Here is a 15,940-nt window from a genome sequence, read left to right as displayed (position 1 = left end):
CTTGTGCTTTTGACTGCATTGAAACGCTTTTGCTTCGGTGCGGGGTACCTTTCCTGTTTAGTGAGGAGGTGTCTGGGTATTTTTTCCCCTCCTTCCTTCCACACTTCACTTGGCGGTTCTTGTCACCTTTGAAATTACCGGTTCTTTTTCTCTCTCTCTTTCTCTCGTTGTGTTCCTCTGAATTCTCTGCCACCTACCTCTCCAGGAGTACATCAGGCGACAGTTAGAGGAGGAGCAGAGACAGTTAGAGATCTTGCAGCAGCAGCTACTGCATGAACAAGCTCTACTTCTGGTAATGGGAAAGCCAAGCCAGCTGACCTGCTCTGTGTTCATTGCGCACGCGCGTGTGTGTGTGTGTGTGTGTGTGTGTGTGTGTGTGGTCTCCTCTAACATGCCAGTCAGGAAGGAGGGGATCCTCCAAGCCTCAAGGACCTGGAAAATCTCCTAAAACTTAATTCGTTTCCTGACCCAGTGTGCTGAGTCAATATGTTTAATATACTTGTTATGCATTCTTTATTAACTCCAGCTATTTGTGAAACTTTAACATGAATCCAGCCTTATTATAAGTTCAGACTGTCTTTGAGACCCACTGTGTTTATTGCAGAGTAATGTTTGAGGTCATTTGCAACATGCTGGAATACAATCACAGCAAAGTGCCCCTCTTCCATAAGAACCCACTCAGCTCTGTAGTCATATTTCATTTGCAGACTATTAGTTTTGCCCTTACGATGGGAACATTTTGTGTTCCCTGCTCAGGAGGCCTCCACTTGAAGTACTTATTATTATTATTATTGCACTGCTCTCCAAATGAGCTTCTTGGTGTATCTTTTTTTTTAACTGAACTTTTTATTCAGTGGCATTGTGATATTTTTTTAGCCTGTACATGGTTTTTGCTGATGGTTTCGTTGGTCCAAGTTTTGTTAAACAAAAGATGATTTAGGCAGTATCTTTAGGTACTTATTTCGTTTTGTACTTAATGGTACATGTTTGAATGATATAATTACTAAACCAGGAAGTGGACGGTTCCTTATAGGGGTTGCGTGCTGACCATCCAAATGTCCTCATTATTGCCACTTTCTTGGTTACAATTCATCAAGGGCAAGTCACTTTGCAAAGGGTGGTATTCTGTAGGGGTTGCCATTAAAACAATAGTGTTTTCATTAAATGCCACGTTCTGTGCAGACGCTAACCCAAGGCTGTAGTTTATCTCTATGGCACATCCTGATGTCCTCTTGTGGTTCTGTTGGTATTAAGGTCCTTTGTTATTTATCATCTCTTTTGGTTCCATTGCATGCTTCACTGGTACTGGCCAGTGGTTTCCGTATGGTGATTTAGCCTTTTCTTTGTTCTCCTTTCCTGATCTGGACAGGAATATAAGCGCAAACAGTTGGAAGAACAGAGACAAGCAGAAAGACTACAGAGACAGCTAAAGCAAGAGAGAGACTACTTGGTTTCCCTTCAGCATCAGCGGCAGGAGCAGAGGCCTGTGGAGAAGAAGCCACTGTACCATTACAAAGAAGGGATGAGTCCTAGTGAGAAACCAGCGTGGGCCAAGGAGGTAAGTCAGCAAGCAAGTACAGCCTGTACCTGTGCTGTATTGGGGAAATTGGCCATAATGAGTTTCTCCAGTAGAAATAGAGAGTTAAACTAGTGCTACAAAGTTGGAAAATAATTCATTATGAGACACACATGCTTTGCTTTGGGAAGAACTGTAACATTATTTCTCTACCTTAATCCATTTGTTCTTCATTTTGTAAGTAACAACAGGAAGTAGAAAATCCTTTTCCTTTTTGGAATCTAATTGAGTTTGTGGCAGGAGGATTTTTAGTGACTTTTGCATGGAAGAATATGACTTAAGACTTAAGGAATTCTAGGTAGGATCATTTCCTATCCATACCTAGACCCTAAAAGTGATCATTAGTGTTATCACTAACATTCCATGTTCTGTGGTAACAGTGAACACACAATTGGACCCAGACTTGTGATTGTCGTTCACTTACCGGGTCAGAGGTCATTTATATTTCTTTTGCAAATACTTTCAAAGTAATGGTCCTTCATTTGCTCAACTACTAGACTAAGAAAGAATTTTCAGGAACTGGACTCTGTGATGAGCTATTTAAAAATCTCATTAAAAATTATTTGAATAGTAGGGAAAAAAAGGGTGGTAACCAAATGAGTAAGGCAAACAAACAAAATAATAACTCTCGCCAAGATCAACAACCCTTCTAGGAAGTCGCTGTGTCATCTCATATGCCTGACACCCTGGTTTTCAGTTCTGTCATTAATGTGGCAACTAATGATTTCCTTTATTTTCTTGTGAGCAAAGCTAGTCATTTGAAAGGGTGATTTATATTACTCTGCATTTTCTTCTAGTATCTTCAGATATTTATAGCTAGAGCTTATTTCAGGTTATCTAGACTACAATATTACCAGAACCCGATTTCTTATGTAAGATCCTATTTGTATAATTTTTAATTTTCTGCTCTATCTTACATATGTATAGAAAATGCTTGAAATTATGTTGTCCTAATGTTAATAATGGCTGTTTATTGGAAGTAGAAACTATAGAGTTTTTTTCTTTAAACTTTTTAATACTTTTATGTATTATGTTTTATGTGTTTATGTTTAAATCCTTTATAATGATTTTATACTATTTTTACAAAACTAATAACTTTTAAAACTTAAAAACTAAATCTGTAGAGAAAAGTCATTCAGTGTCAAGAACGTTTTTGATCACTTTCCCTTAGAGTCTATGAGTGCGATTTGTATTTACCTGTGTCTGTAACAGCTGCCTCTTTCTCCCAGGTCAGTAACTCAATTTTGTGATCCTACTCCCGGGTACAGCACCAACCCCTTAATAACCCACCTGTTCCTCCAGCTAAGCACAATCACTGTGCTGTTAAACAGCAGCTGATGTGGTTCCTGGCTAGCAGAGATGTGTCACCTTCCTCCACTGCTAAACCATTCTTTAACCACATCAAGCTGAAACCCTCAGCTAAGCCAGACTCACAGCTCATGATCATGGCAGGTATTGAGAGGCTGAAAAACTAGCCTCTCCTAAGCTAATGCCAGTAGCACCTGCAGAAATTAATGATTCCAGATCAAGACCCCTGTTTGAGCATCACTCATGGAAGAAAGATGGACCAGCTTATCCTATTAGACTTGGTCTTGAAGAGCAACTGAAGCCGCAGAGAGCCTCAAGGACCACAGTGAGATCAACAAAGCGATCTCGCTCCCAAAGATGTAGCCCAACTCGAAAGTCAGGACTTAAGGTCATTTGTGTGTCCTCTCCCAGCATCTCCAAAGTGATGAGCCCCCAGTTGTCCATTACAGCAAGTAAGGAGGGCCTTAGAGACTCATGTGTACCTCGGGGCAGGAGGGGCATGAATTCATGCATCCATACAAGTACCTCGATTCCTCTAAGAAGTGCTGCATCACTAAATGACCTCTCTTTGATGCATGACCACCTGACCTTCAGTGTTCCCAGCCCCAAGCATGAGTTTAGGAAAGGAACACCAACAGATCCCATTGGAGAAGACCATGATGCCTTGCAAAGCATACCAGAATTTCTTCTGTCCCTTGTGCAGCTCCCTCATGCACGAATGTACCAGAAAAGGGGGGGAAACATAAAGCAGTTTCCACTTCCTTCTTCTTCCACCTCTACCCAGCATGTTTTGATTTGAACTTAAACATTTTGACTTCATTATTTTCTAATTGCTATTTGTCCTCATTATTAAATTTCCTGGCCTGTCCTCTCTCTTCAGAACTAATTCACAGTTCCCAAGCTTTCAGAAGCCATGCCGTTCCTGGGGGCAAATCTTTGCAGATATCATCAGGGCAGTCTTGTAGACCTCCTAATTCCCCTGTGCTTCTCGGCCAGGCTCCTAGCAGTAAAGGAAACATAGCCAGTGGGAGTGCAGACAGCATGACTGTGTCATCAAGCACACCCGATGTGAGGTTCCCGGGCCATCCTAGGTCTGGGCCACCTCTGGTGGGTGACGTCTTCCAAGGTCCTTGGCTTCCTGACAGCTGGAGTTCTTCCTTTGGGCTTCATGGACTTTTAGACATGTGGGAACATTCTTTTAGGATTTTAGACTTAATCCTATCCTCCTGGGTGTGTTAACATAATCCAGCTTCCAACTAACCACCTATCTATTCATGAAACAGTTCCCAAGTCTTAGAGTGGGTAGTCATATTTTAGAAGAAAGATGAAACATTTAGATGATAGAATGAGTGACAGTGCTAAATTGGGAATTGGAGCAACTGGTATACAAATAAGTACAAATAGTTGTCTGCTTTAGTTTAATTCATCATTTTTTTAACACCCACTTCTTAAAATGGGAATAAAAATGAGTGTGAAAATCCTTATTTTCCTGAACTCTCAATGCTTCTAATCAACAATGTATGAACTTTTCTTCTAGAGCTTTATTTACAGGTTTCTTTTCTTATAGTAGGAGGTAGGTGGGGTTGAAAGTAGCCAGACAGTGAAATACATTTCAAGACTTTAGATATGGACAGAATTTCTAGCTCAGCAGTATCTTAATTATCAACCAATAAAAAGAACCTGGGTTCTTTTTTTGGAAGTAGAATAAAAGGTACCATTTTCTTTTTCAAAGGCATCCTCTGCGAGGATATAAGTTTGAAAATATCCCCACCAGGGTTGGGTAGGCAGCAGCTATACCATGGTCTCGTGTGGTAGAGGGTCTGGGCTTTTCTGCTCCATATGCTGTTGAAGACACCACCTGGCCATCTTCCACCCACAGCAGCCTCTTCTGTAATCTGCTCCCATAATTGTTTTCTAACTCAGCTCTAAACCTTCTCATCAGGGTGGCTTTTCCTTCTTTGATTACTTTTCCATCCACTTACTTTTCCTTATTTCCAATCGACCTTTTTTTTCATTAGCAGTGTAATATTGTTATAATGTTTCATCCTCCGTGTTTTTGTTGCTTCATTTTGTAAAACATAGATCATCACATTTCTCATTTCCTTTCTTATTAATCTGTCGGATGTAGTAAGAACAAATGAAAATACTTGGTTATTGGCAAATCTTGAGCTCTTCTCTCTCTCCTTTTATTGAATATTCTAGTTGTCCTAAATGTTACATTGACTTTGATTTTCAGATTTCAGCCAGAAAGGAACATTAATGTCTCCATTAAAAGGAGGAGTGGGGGGCATTCTCACCCCTTTCAAATTCTCTGCCGTTTCTAGATTGGAATGGAAGTCAGATTTGTTTTGTGAAAACATCAATATGATATTCTGTTAAACATCAGCAAAATTTGAAGGTTTTTTTTTCCCACTGGCACTTTTTGAAAGATGGATATTCCTTTTCTTATAATGCCCCTTCTTTATAATGGTACAGATTCCTGTTTCTTATAATGGCATGTGATTGTCTCGGCCTGGCAATAATTTTTTTTTAATTTTCACCAGCACACAGCAGTGACGGAATGCTCTGTCTACATGAGTGTTGCATGAGATGGTATTTTAATTTTTTTTTAACACTTCATCATGTTCTTTCTCTCTGACGCATGCCAGTCATCTGGCCATGGTTTTATTTGGCAAATGATGGGCCAAGATGTCTCTTTATATCCCATCAGCCCATTGGACTTTGAAATCCTTGTACATAAGAACTCTTCTCCACTTGTTTTCTCTGCTCTACACTGATGGTTTTTTCTTTTTATATGAATTATTTTATATAAGAGGTCCCATATTACTATTTAGAGAGTTTATGGCTTTTTTCCCATCTTTCCTCGGTTTCTACTTATCTCTCTTAAGATTTAGCATGAGAGAGACCTGACAGGAAATAGGAAAGAGCTTGTTTGAGTTCAAGCTCTTCCACTTATGGTCTTTGTGACCTGGAAGTCTCATAGGCTTCCTGAGGTGCAGCCTCCCCATCTGCACTTCCTGTCTCAAGATTGGGAGGATCCTGGGCAACCATGTATGTGAATGTGCCATTGAAACTGTAGGCGCTGTACAAATGCAAATGAAATACACGATTCAACATATTTCTATTTTGCTCCCAAGGCCATTGTTGCCCACAAGGAATAAGTGTTTTGCCTCTCTTGTTTCTGGTTGGGATTTCACATGAGCAGTTCACATGCATCTCCCATCTCTTCCACTTACCTCTCCCCAGTGATAGATACACACCTTTTTAATTTCCCATCTCAGCTTGCCAAAGATTTGCCTCATTACTTTTAAGTTATGTGCTCCATTCACATGAGGATCTGTACTTTTCTGTGCAATCATTGGTTAGGAGTAGTTCTTGGAAAAGTAGTCCAGGCCCTTATCTTTAGACAAGATTACGTTTTAAGCATTCCCTATGAATGAGAGCCTCCCCTGTCCTCAAAGGTGCCCTAGAGAAGGGATAGCAGCAGTCTTACTCAGTAACCATCTGCCCATGTGGTTTTGCCAAAAGACAGCGTGACTCAACTCTTCATGTGCCCAGTGAGTGCAGGGTCAGAGTACCTAACGAGGACTTAAAAATCATTGGACTTCTTTCTCTTCCTCCAGCATTGCCAGTAAACACAAAAATCAAATTGTTCTGTCCAGTTGGGGAAAAAATATTCCCATACGATTGTGTTCAATTCACCACATATTAGCTGTTAAGGCGGGCCTTCTAAGAGCTTCGTAAACCCCACAGGCCCTACAGTCATATAGAGTATTATTAAAATGCACCCATATGACATAGTAAATATATTCTGTTGTCAACATTTTAAAAATTACTTCTATAATTTTGTTTTGAAATTCTCTCTCAGCAGCTATCATTCATTATTGCTAAGTGAGACATTGGAAGCTATAAATTGTTTTCAAATGTATAAAACAATTTAAAAGTTGACATTGGTATAATGTTTACACTTCTACATGTTTCAATGTATTTTTATTTATTTTGAAATTTTTTTACATCCTGTAATTAACATGTTTCTTTTCAGGTCATCTGTATTCATGCAACTTTTATGTATCTCAGAGGCCTTAGGCATCACTCTTTTAGTACCCAGTGAATAATACAGTCCTGCCTGGAGCAGAATTTTATTTCTGAGACCACAGTTATTTTTTCTTTCTCCCCGTAATGCTGTAATAAATAGTATAGCATTTCTGTGGAGGTTATCCAAAGCTCTCCAAAGTTATTTTAGTTTTGATGTTAAAATGATCCTTTTAATAAGAAAAAAACCTGATTCTATTGTAAAATTGACCAGTCTCTCCTAATGTTGTTCTCTGTATTTATTGATAATCCCGCCAAGTGTGAAATCCTTTGTTATAAATGTCCTGTTGTTATGGTCTAGCACCTTGACACTGTTTATCTGATGCTACTAGAACACTCTTTTTTGGTGGTACTTAAGATATTTTACAACCTCTTGGCAACGGGAGGTTGGAGCAAAGGCTCAGCTAATAGATTTTTTTTTTTTAGTATCATGAAAGGCAGACTGAAACATATCTTGATTGTAAGCCAGTTTTTAATCACAATACATTCTTAATCTGGGGGAAAACACCTTCTTTTTTGTCTCACTCCCTGTTCAGTCAGTAGACATAAGATGTGATGAATCAGGAGACAGGCCTTTGCCCAGTAGCAAAATAAGCAGAAGGGCCAGCTTCCCCTCTGTCCATTTGAAACTGTTATTTGGATGTTTAATTTGATATATTTGCTCCAGTACCCTTTGGTGCAAAAGCAATAGATAGCATTATCTTCCTAAAGACTTCAGGACAAGATTTTCTTGAGACAAAGTAGCCTGATGCCTCATTGTTACACCTGTCACATAGATTTTCAAATTTCTTTGGACAAACTCCAACCCAGGAAATTTCACCACATTGGACTTATCCTGAAATAATCTGCTGAGTATAACAGTAGATTATTCACACCATATATTTTATGATGGCACAAACTGAAACATAGTAATGGTAGGATTTAGTATTACACTAACTTAGAGAAGGCATAGGAAATGTTACTAGAGGTACATGAGTGATAGCTACATGTGACTAATCAAACCCATTAACTGCCTGTGAAAATTAGCACCCCACTTTGTGCCCCATTCGTTTCTAACAACAGCTTTAGGGCCCGTGTGGCCCATGGTCCTATTAGAGACAAAGGTGCTGCCTTTACTGGAGCCTTGTTACTGGCAGTTGCCAAAAAAATTCTTTATCTCAAATATAATTTCTTTGTTCAAGACGGAGTCTTGGGGGACAGACTTTTAGACTGTTATTTTTAATGTGCTGTTTCTGAATGTGGGTTTAAAACAGTCTGAGGATATTTTACAGCTAAGAAAACAATAATAGCAAGTACTCTTCACTCCCTTATAATATTTGGTTCCGAAATATCAGGTAATAAGTGGCTATAGTTTGGATAGTCAGGTATTTATCTGAAAATGAGTCCAAACCTCTTGGGTTCCTGACCTCAGACAGCAATGGTTTGGATGGTGAGAGTTCAGATAGTGAGGGGTACTTATACATGTGATTTATCTATTTAATGATCTTCCCTGGAAATAAGAAAATGGTTGATATTTGACTAATTCCAGTCGTCTGGAAATAGTCACCTTCTTTTCAAAGAGTCTAGTATTTGGAAAATCAATACATTGCATGCCTTGGTCTCAGTTTATCTGTGGTTGTCTTTGCAGGACTTTCTCTTCTTTGTGGTCTTATCTCAAGTCAGGCTTTGTTATTTCCTTTTGCTCAATGCAATAATAGCCCATTATTGCTGATGTAATACTTTGCACACATACACATACACAAAGTATACATGTTCTGCTTTATATTCCTGGCTTTTTGCAGCTAATCTTATTTGGCATGTGGTAAGCCTCTGGGACGTGGAATTTCAAAACCAAAGTCAAGTAGATGCCAATTGTACGTACCCTGCACAGCCACGGTCAGGGAAGAGGTGTTCAAATTACCACTAAGTAGAGGCAAGAGGGTGGTTTTCTACACTATGGCACATCTTAACATGTTAACATGTTTGTAGTTGATTTGAGAGTTTTTTGTTTTTTTGTTTTTTGAGTCTTAAAAACAGACTTATTTTGTGTATGAGACTGAGTCTGCCTCTAGGAAGATTCAAAATAAGGTAGGGAGGATGGGAAAGAATAGCTCTTTTGAATTTTCCTTTCAAATCAGGAAGTAAAATGAATAAAAAAGCTCTTGGCTGTGACATACAAATATGTCTTGAGGACCTGCATGTGGGTTCCATGACAGGCTCTTGCAACACAAAGATAGTGAGTCGGCAGAAGAGAGTTACGGGTCATCAGGGTGGGGTGCATTGCCCCTGTGAATTTGGAAATTACAACTGTCAAATTGACCCTAAAGAAATAAAGGGCAGGACAAGGTGGACCTGGAAGAAACGTGCTAGACCTCTTAAAGCTGTCGAAGATTTTAAATCATGTCTTGCAGTGTACATTTTGTTTATCTAAAATTTCCTTTAATTTGTCCTCTGCCACAGTCTGTCTGCAGCAAATAAGTTACCAAAGGTAACTTTTACCTGTAAAGAGAGCCTTCCCTGTAAAGCACTTCTGATCAGTTATCCCCTCTGGGCTGAGAGAGACTCTGCAGAAAGGGAATGACAAGGAAATGAAGTGTCCAGAAAGGAGAGAGGGTTGGAGGAGGGAGAGGAGAGGCGGAGTAGCAAGAATGAATGCCATGTGTGGAGAAACAGGCAGGAGGAGGGTAGAGGGAGGTAGTGGAGCCCAGGCTGGAATGGAAAGAAGGCGCTGGGACAGTGTATTCTAGGGAGCCGGGAGAGACCCCTGAAAAGAAAGGGAGAAAAAGAGAGAAAAAGAAAATGATGCGGGAAGTCAGTTTAAGACAGGCCATGCTCATGGAGTGAGCTGCCTGAGAGGCCCACTTGCCTATGAGTAGGGCACGTGAAGAAATCAATGGCGCTCAGCTGATCCTCTTGCCAGCCCTCCTGTGTCCTTCCCTGCCCTGTCCCGTGAGTCAGCTCAAAGCCGTTTTCTATTTTCCCCAAGCAGTCGTAATGCCCGCCGTAGTTACCTCTCTCCCTCACTGACCCCTGGCTTTGTGACCGATTAGCAGGACGGTGTTCCAACTAACGCACGATAAACTCTTAAGCAGATCCCGAATTCCCAGCCAACGGAATAGCACGAGATAATGGGTGATGGAAGGATGATGGCTTAAGCGTTCTGTGAGTTTTTCATGCTAGTAGTTACTCTGACAGAAAGAGCTTTTTGCAAATTTCTGATGCAGAGCAGATAGAGAGAGCTTCAGCCTTCTAAAGTGATTTGATCAGAGGGGTGCAAAATGGCTGTGCAGGTGACAACAGAAAATCCTAACTGGGAAGTAAATCAGCTTCCATCCATTGAGGCACTCTTTTTTCTTTCTTTCTTTCTTTCTTTCCTCATTTTTTTGGCTTCTAGGTAGAAGAACGGTCAAGGCTCAACCGGCAGAGTTCACCTGCCATGCCTCACAAGGTTGCCAACAGGATATCAGACCCCAACCTGCCCCCACGGTCGGAGTCCTTCAGCATCAGTGGGGTTCAGCCTGCTCGGACACCCCCCATGCTCAGACCAGTAGATCCCCAGGTACATCCTTCCTTCATTCCGCTGGCTTTTTTCAACAGGTATACAGTAAAGTCGAATAAAAGCCCAGGGAATTGTAACACGGATTCAGGCATGGGTCCAGCCAAGTCATAGCTTTCAATATCAAATCTCTAGTAAGGTAGGAGACCCCACTGAATGTGAAGGGCAGCAGAAGGAGTTAGAAAGAAAAAAGCACCATCCTTAACTTTAAGCCAACCACAAAGTCACTTCTTGGTCATTTGGCCTCTCTGGAGACCCGGAGGAGTTCCTGCCAGGTCAGAACGAGCATCCTTTTAGTTGTAATTACCAAAACTAAAATTTGTGTAGACCTTTCATACGTATAAACTATTATATTATCTTTTGTTCCTTGGGATTTTCGCATGAGCCTGAAACTGGAAAAATCAAATGGACTAGGTTAAGTAAAATTGTGTCTTCTAAGCCAGTGGTTTTCAAAGTGTGGTCACTGGGCCAGCAGCATAACATCACCCAGAAACTTGGTAGAAACGCAGATTCTGAGTCCCACCTCAGACCTATTGGTCAGCAGCTCTAGGGTTGGGGCCCGGCAGTCTGTGGTTTAATAGCCTCCAAGCGATTGTGATGCACTTTGAAGTTTGAGAACCATTGTTTTAAGCTATTTGGAAAAGAAAAGAAGATATCTCCACTTTTAGATAAGGAAGAAGTTTCTGGAAGTTTTAGAGGATTTTATATATACCAAAAATGAAATAGGAATTGAAATGAAGTATGAAATTTCATGAAAAATAAAGGTAATATAGATGTTTTCACCCAAATGTCTTAAACTTCCTCCAGGTATCCACCGGTGTTAACACTTCCACAGAATATTCTGAGGTCACCTTTGAAATATGTAATGCTATTTGAACTGGAGTTTAAGAGTAGATACAATCAAGGAGTCTTGGTTTTCAAGTTTGCCTTTAGTATATGAGGTCCAAGATTTTTCAGTACCAGCCAGCTTGGCACTTGTTTTTTTATTTGTATATAATGAGTCCAGGCCTAACCTTCCATGGGGTACATTTTTTTTTTTTAATAGAAATCATGACAATTATAAACCATGGTTATAAGCAGACTCAGTTTGCAACCATAACTGCTGCAAATTTCAAGGTTTTTTAAAATTAAATTTAATTTTTTTTTTACAGCAGGTTCTTATTAGTTATCCATTTTATACATATTAGTGTATACAGGTTAATCCCAATCTCCCAATTCATCCCACCACCACCATCCCCACCCCCCCGCTTTCCCCCCTTGGTGTCCATACGTTTTTCTCTACATCTGTGTCTCAATTTCTGCCCTGCAATCAGTTCATCTGTACCATTTTTCTAAGTTCCACATATATGCATTAATATACGATATTTGTTTTTCTCTTTCCGACTTACTTCACTCTGTATGACAGTCTCTAGATCCATCCACCTCTCTCCAAATGACCCAATTTCGTTCCTTTTTGTGGCTGAGTAATATTCCATTGTATATATGTACCACATCTTCTTTATCCATTTGTCTGTCAATGGGCATCTAGGTTGCTTCCATGACCTGGCTATTGAAAACAGTGCTGCAATGAACATTGGGGTGCATGTGTCTTTTTGAATTATGGTTTTCTCTGGGTATATGCCCAGTAGTGGGATTGCTGGGTCATATGGTAATTCTATTTTTAGTTTTTTAAGGAACCTCCATACTGTTCTCCATAGTGGCTGTATCAATTTACATTCCCACCAACAGTGCAAGAGGGTTCCCTTTGCTCCACACCCTCTCCAGCATTTGTTGTTTGTAGATTTTCTGATGATGCCCATTCTAACAGGTGTGAGGTGATACCTCATTGTAGTTTTGATTTTCATTTCTCTAATAATTAGTGATGGTGAGCAGCTTTTCATGTGCTTCTTGGCCATCTGTATGTCTTCTTTGGAGAAATGTCTATTTAGGTCTTCTGCCCATTTTTGGATTGGGTTGTTTGTTTTTTTAATATTGAGCTGCATAAGCTGTTTATATATTTTGGAGATTAATCCTTTGTCCATTGATTCGTTTGCAAATATTTTCTCCCATTCTGAGGGTTGTCTTTTCGTCTTGTTTGTAGTTTCCTTTGCTTTGCAAAAGCTTTGAAGTTTCATTAGGTCCCATTTGTTTATTTTTGTTTTTATTTCCATTACTCTAGGAGGTGGATCAAAAAAGGTCTTGCTGTGATTTATGTCAAAGTGTGTTCTTCCTACGTTTGCCTCTAAGAATCTTATAGTGTCCGGTCTTACATTTAGGTCTCTAATCCATTTTGAGTTTATTTTTGTGTATGGTGTTAGGGAGTGTTCTAATTTCATTCTTTTACATGTAGCTGTCCAGTTTTCCCAGCACCACTTATTGAAGAGACTGTCTTTTCTCCATTGTATATCCTTGCCTCCTTTGTCTTAGATTACTTGATCATAGGTGCTTGGGTTTATCTCTGGGCTTTCTATCCTGTTCCATTGATCTGTATTTCTGCTATTGTGCCAGTACCATATTGTCTTGATTACTGTAGCTTTGTAGTATAGTCTGAAGTCAGGGAGTGTGATTCCTCCAGCTCTGTTTTTTTCCCTCAAGACTGCTTTGGCTATTCGGGGTCTTTTGTGTCTCCATACAAATTTTAAGATTTTTTGTTCTAGTTCTGTAAAAAATGCCATTGGTAATTTGATAGGGATTGCATTGAACCTGTAGATTGCTTTGGGTAGTATAGTCATTTTCACAATATTGATTCTTCCAATCCAAGAACATGGTATATCTCTCCATCTGTTGGTATCATCTTTAATTTCTTTCATCAGTGTCTTATAGTTTTCTGCATACAGGTCTTTTGTCTCCCTAGGTAGGTTTATTCCTAGGTATTTTATTCTTTTTGTTGCAGTGGAAAATAGGAGTGTTTCCTTAATTTCTCTTTCAGATTTTTCATCATTAGTGTATAGGAATGTAAGAGATTTCTGTGCATTAATTTTGTATCCTGCAACTTTACCAAATTCATTGATTAGCTCTAGTAGTTTTCTGGTGGCATCTTTACGATTCTCTATGTATAGTATCATGTCATCTGCAAACAGTGACAGTTTTACTTCCTCTTTTCCAGTTTATATTCCTTTTATTTCTTTTTCTTCTCTGACTGCCGTGACTAGGACTTCCAAAACTATGTTGAATAATATTGGTGAGAGTGGACATCCTTGTCTTATTCCTGATCTTAGAGGAAATGCTTTCAGTTTTTCACCATTGAGAATGATGTTTGCTCTGGGTTTGTCATATATGGCTTTTATTATGTTGAGGTAGGTTCCCTCTATGCCCACTTTCTGGAGAGTTTTTATCAGAAATCGGTGTTGAATTTTCTCAAAAGCTTTTTCTGCATCTATTGAGATGATCACATGGTTTTTCTTCTTCAATTTGTTAATATGGTGTATCACATTGATCGATTTGCATATATTGAAGAATCCTTGCATCCCTGGGATAAATCCCACTTGATCGTAGTGTATGATTCTTTTAATGTGCTGTTGGATTCTGTTTGCTAGTATTTTGTTGAGGATTTTTGCATCTATATTCATCAGTGATATTGGTCTGTAATTTTCTTTTTTTGTAGTATCTTTGTCTGGTTTTGGTATCAGGGTGATGGTGGCCTCATAGAATGAGTTTGGGAGCGTTCCTTCCTCTGCAATTTTTTGGAAGAGTTTGAGAAGGATGGGTGTTATCTCTTCTCTAAATGTTTGATAGAATTCACCTGTGAAGCCATCTGGTCCTGCACTTTTATTTGTTGGAGGAGTTTTAATCACAGTTTCAATTTCATTACTTGTGATTGGTCTGTTCATATTTTCTATTTCTTCCTGGTTCAGTCTTGGAAGGTTATACCTTTCTAAGAATTTGTCCATTTCTTCCAGGTTGTCCATTTTATTGGCATAGAGATGCTTGTAGTAGTCTCTTAGGATGCTTTGTATTTCTGCGGTGTCTGTTGTAACTTCTCCTTTTTCATTTCTAATTTTATTGATTTGAGTCCTCTCCTTCTTTTTCTTGATGAGTCTGGCTAATGGTTTATCAATTTTGTTTATCTTCTCAAAGAACCAGCTTTTAGTTTTATTGATCTTTGCTATTGTTTTCTTTGTTTCTATTTCATTTATTTCTCCTCTGATCTTTATGATTTCTTTCCTTCTGCTAACTTTGGGTTTTGTTTGTTCTTCTTTCTCTAGTTCCTTTAGGTGTAAGGTTAGATTGTTTATTTGAGATTTTTCTTGTTTCTTGAGGTAGGCTTGCATTGCTATAAACTTCCCTCTTAGAACTACTTTTGCTGCATCCCATAGGTTTTGGATTGTCGTGTTTTCATTGTCCTTTGTCTCTAGGTGTTTTTTGATTTCCTCTTTGATTTCTTCAGTGATCTTTTGGTTATTTAGTAACATATTGCTTAGCCTCCATGTGTTTGTGTTTTTTACGGTTTTTTTCCCTATAATTGATTTCTAATCTCATAGCATTGTGGTCAGAAAAGATGCTTGATATGATTTCAATTTTCTTAAGTTTACTGAGGCTTGATTTGTGACCCAAGATGTGATCTATCCTGGAGAATGTTCCATGCGCACTAGAGAAGAAAGTGTAATCTGCTGTTTTTGGATGGAATGTCCTATAAATATCAATTAAACCTATCTGGTCTATTGTGTCATTTAAAGCTTGTGTTTCCTTATCAATTTTCTGTTTGGATGATCTGTCCATTGGTGTAAGTGAGGTGTTAAAATCCCCCACTATGATTGTGTTACTGTCGATTTCCTCTTTTATGGCTGTTAGCAGTTGCCTTATGTATTGAGGTGCTCCTATGTTGGGTGCATATATATTTATAATTGCTATATCTTCTTCTTGGATTGATCCCTTGATCATTATGTAGTGTCCTTCTTTGTCTCTTGTAACATTCTTTATTTTAAAGTCTATTTTATCTGCTATGAGTATTGCTACTCCAGCTTTCTTTTAATTTCCATTTGCATTTAATATCTTTTTCCATCCCCTCACCTTCAGTCTGTATGTGTCCCTAGGTCTGAAGTGGGTCTCTTGCAGACAGCATATATATGGGTCTTGTTTTTGTATCCATTCAGCGAGCCTGTGTCTTTTGGTTGGAACATTTAATCCATTCATGTTTAAGGTAATTATCGATGTGTATGTTCCTATTACCATATTCTTAATTGTTTTGGGTTTGTCTTTATAGGTCCTTTTCTTCTCTTGTGTTTCCCACTTAGAGAAGTTCCTTTAGCATTTGTTGTAGAGCTGGTTTGGTGGTGCTGAATTCTCTTAGCTTTTGCTTGTCTCTAAAGCTTTTGATTTCTCCATCGAATCTGAATGAGATCCTTGCCAGGTAGAGTAATCTTGGTTGTAGGTTCTTCCCTTTCATCACTTTAAATATGTCATGCCACTCCCTTCTGGCTTGTAGAGTTTCTGCTGAGAAATCAGCTGTT

At 39.1% G+C, this 15,940-nt stretch overlaps 1 protein-coding gene across 1 annotated transcript in view; it reads left to right on the top strand.

Annotated features, from left to right (window-relative positions):
- The window catches only part of TNIK (TRAF2 and NCK interacting kinase), a 407,404-nt gene that overhangs the window by 330,722 nt on the left and 60,742 nt on the right, over window positions 1-15,940 (top strand). The window contains 2 exon segments of the mRNA XM_068546242.1: window positions 1,370-1,558; window positions 10,350-10,514. Of these exon segments, the coding sequence (XP_068402343.1) occupies window positions 1,370-1,558; window positions 10,350-10,514 (354 nt within the window).

The sequence above is a fragment of the Eschrichtius robustus genome, chromosome 6 (assembly GCF_028021215.1).
Source record: "Eschrichtius robustus isolate mEscRob2 chromosome 6, mEscRob2.pri, whole genome shotgun sequence".
Taxonomy (NCBI): domain Eukaryota; kingdom Metazoa; phylum Chordata; class Mammalia; order Artiodactyla; family Eschrichtiidae; genus Eschrichtius; species Eschrichtius robustus.
This window is presented reverse-complemented; position numbering and strand designations above follow the sequence as displayed.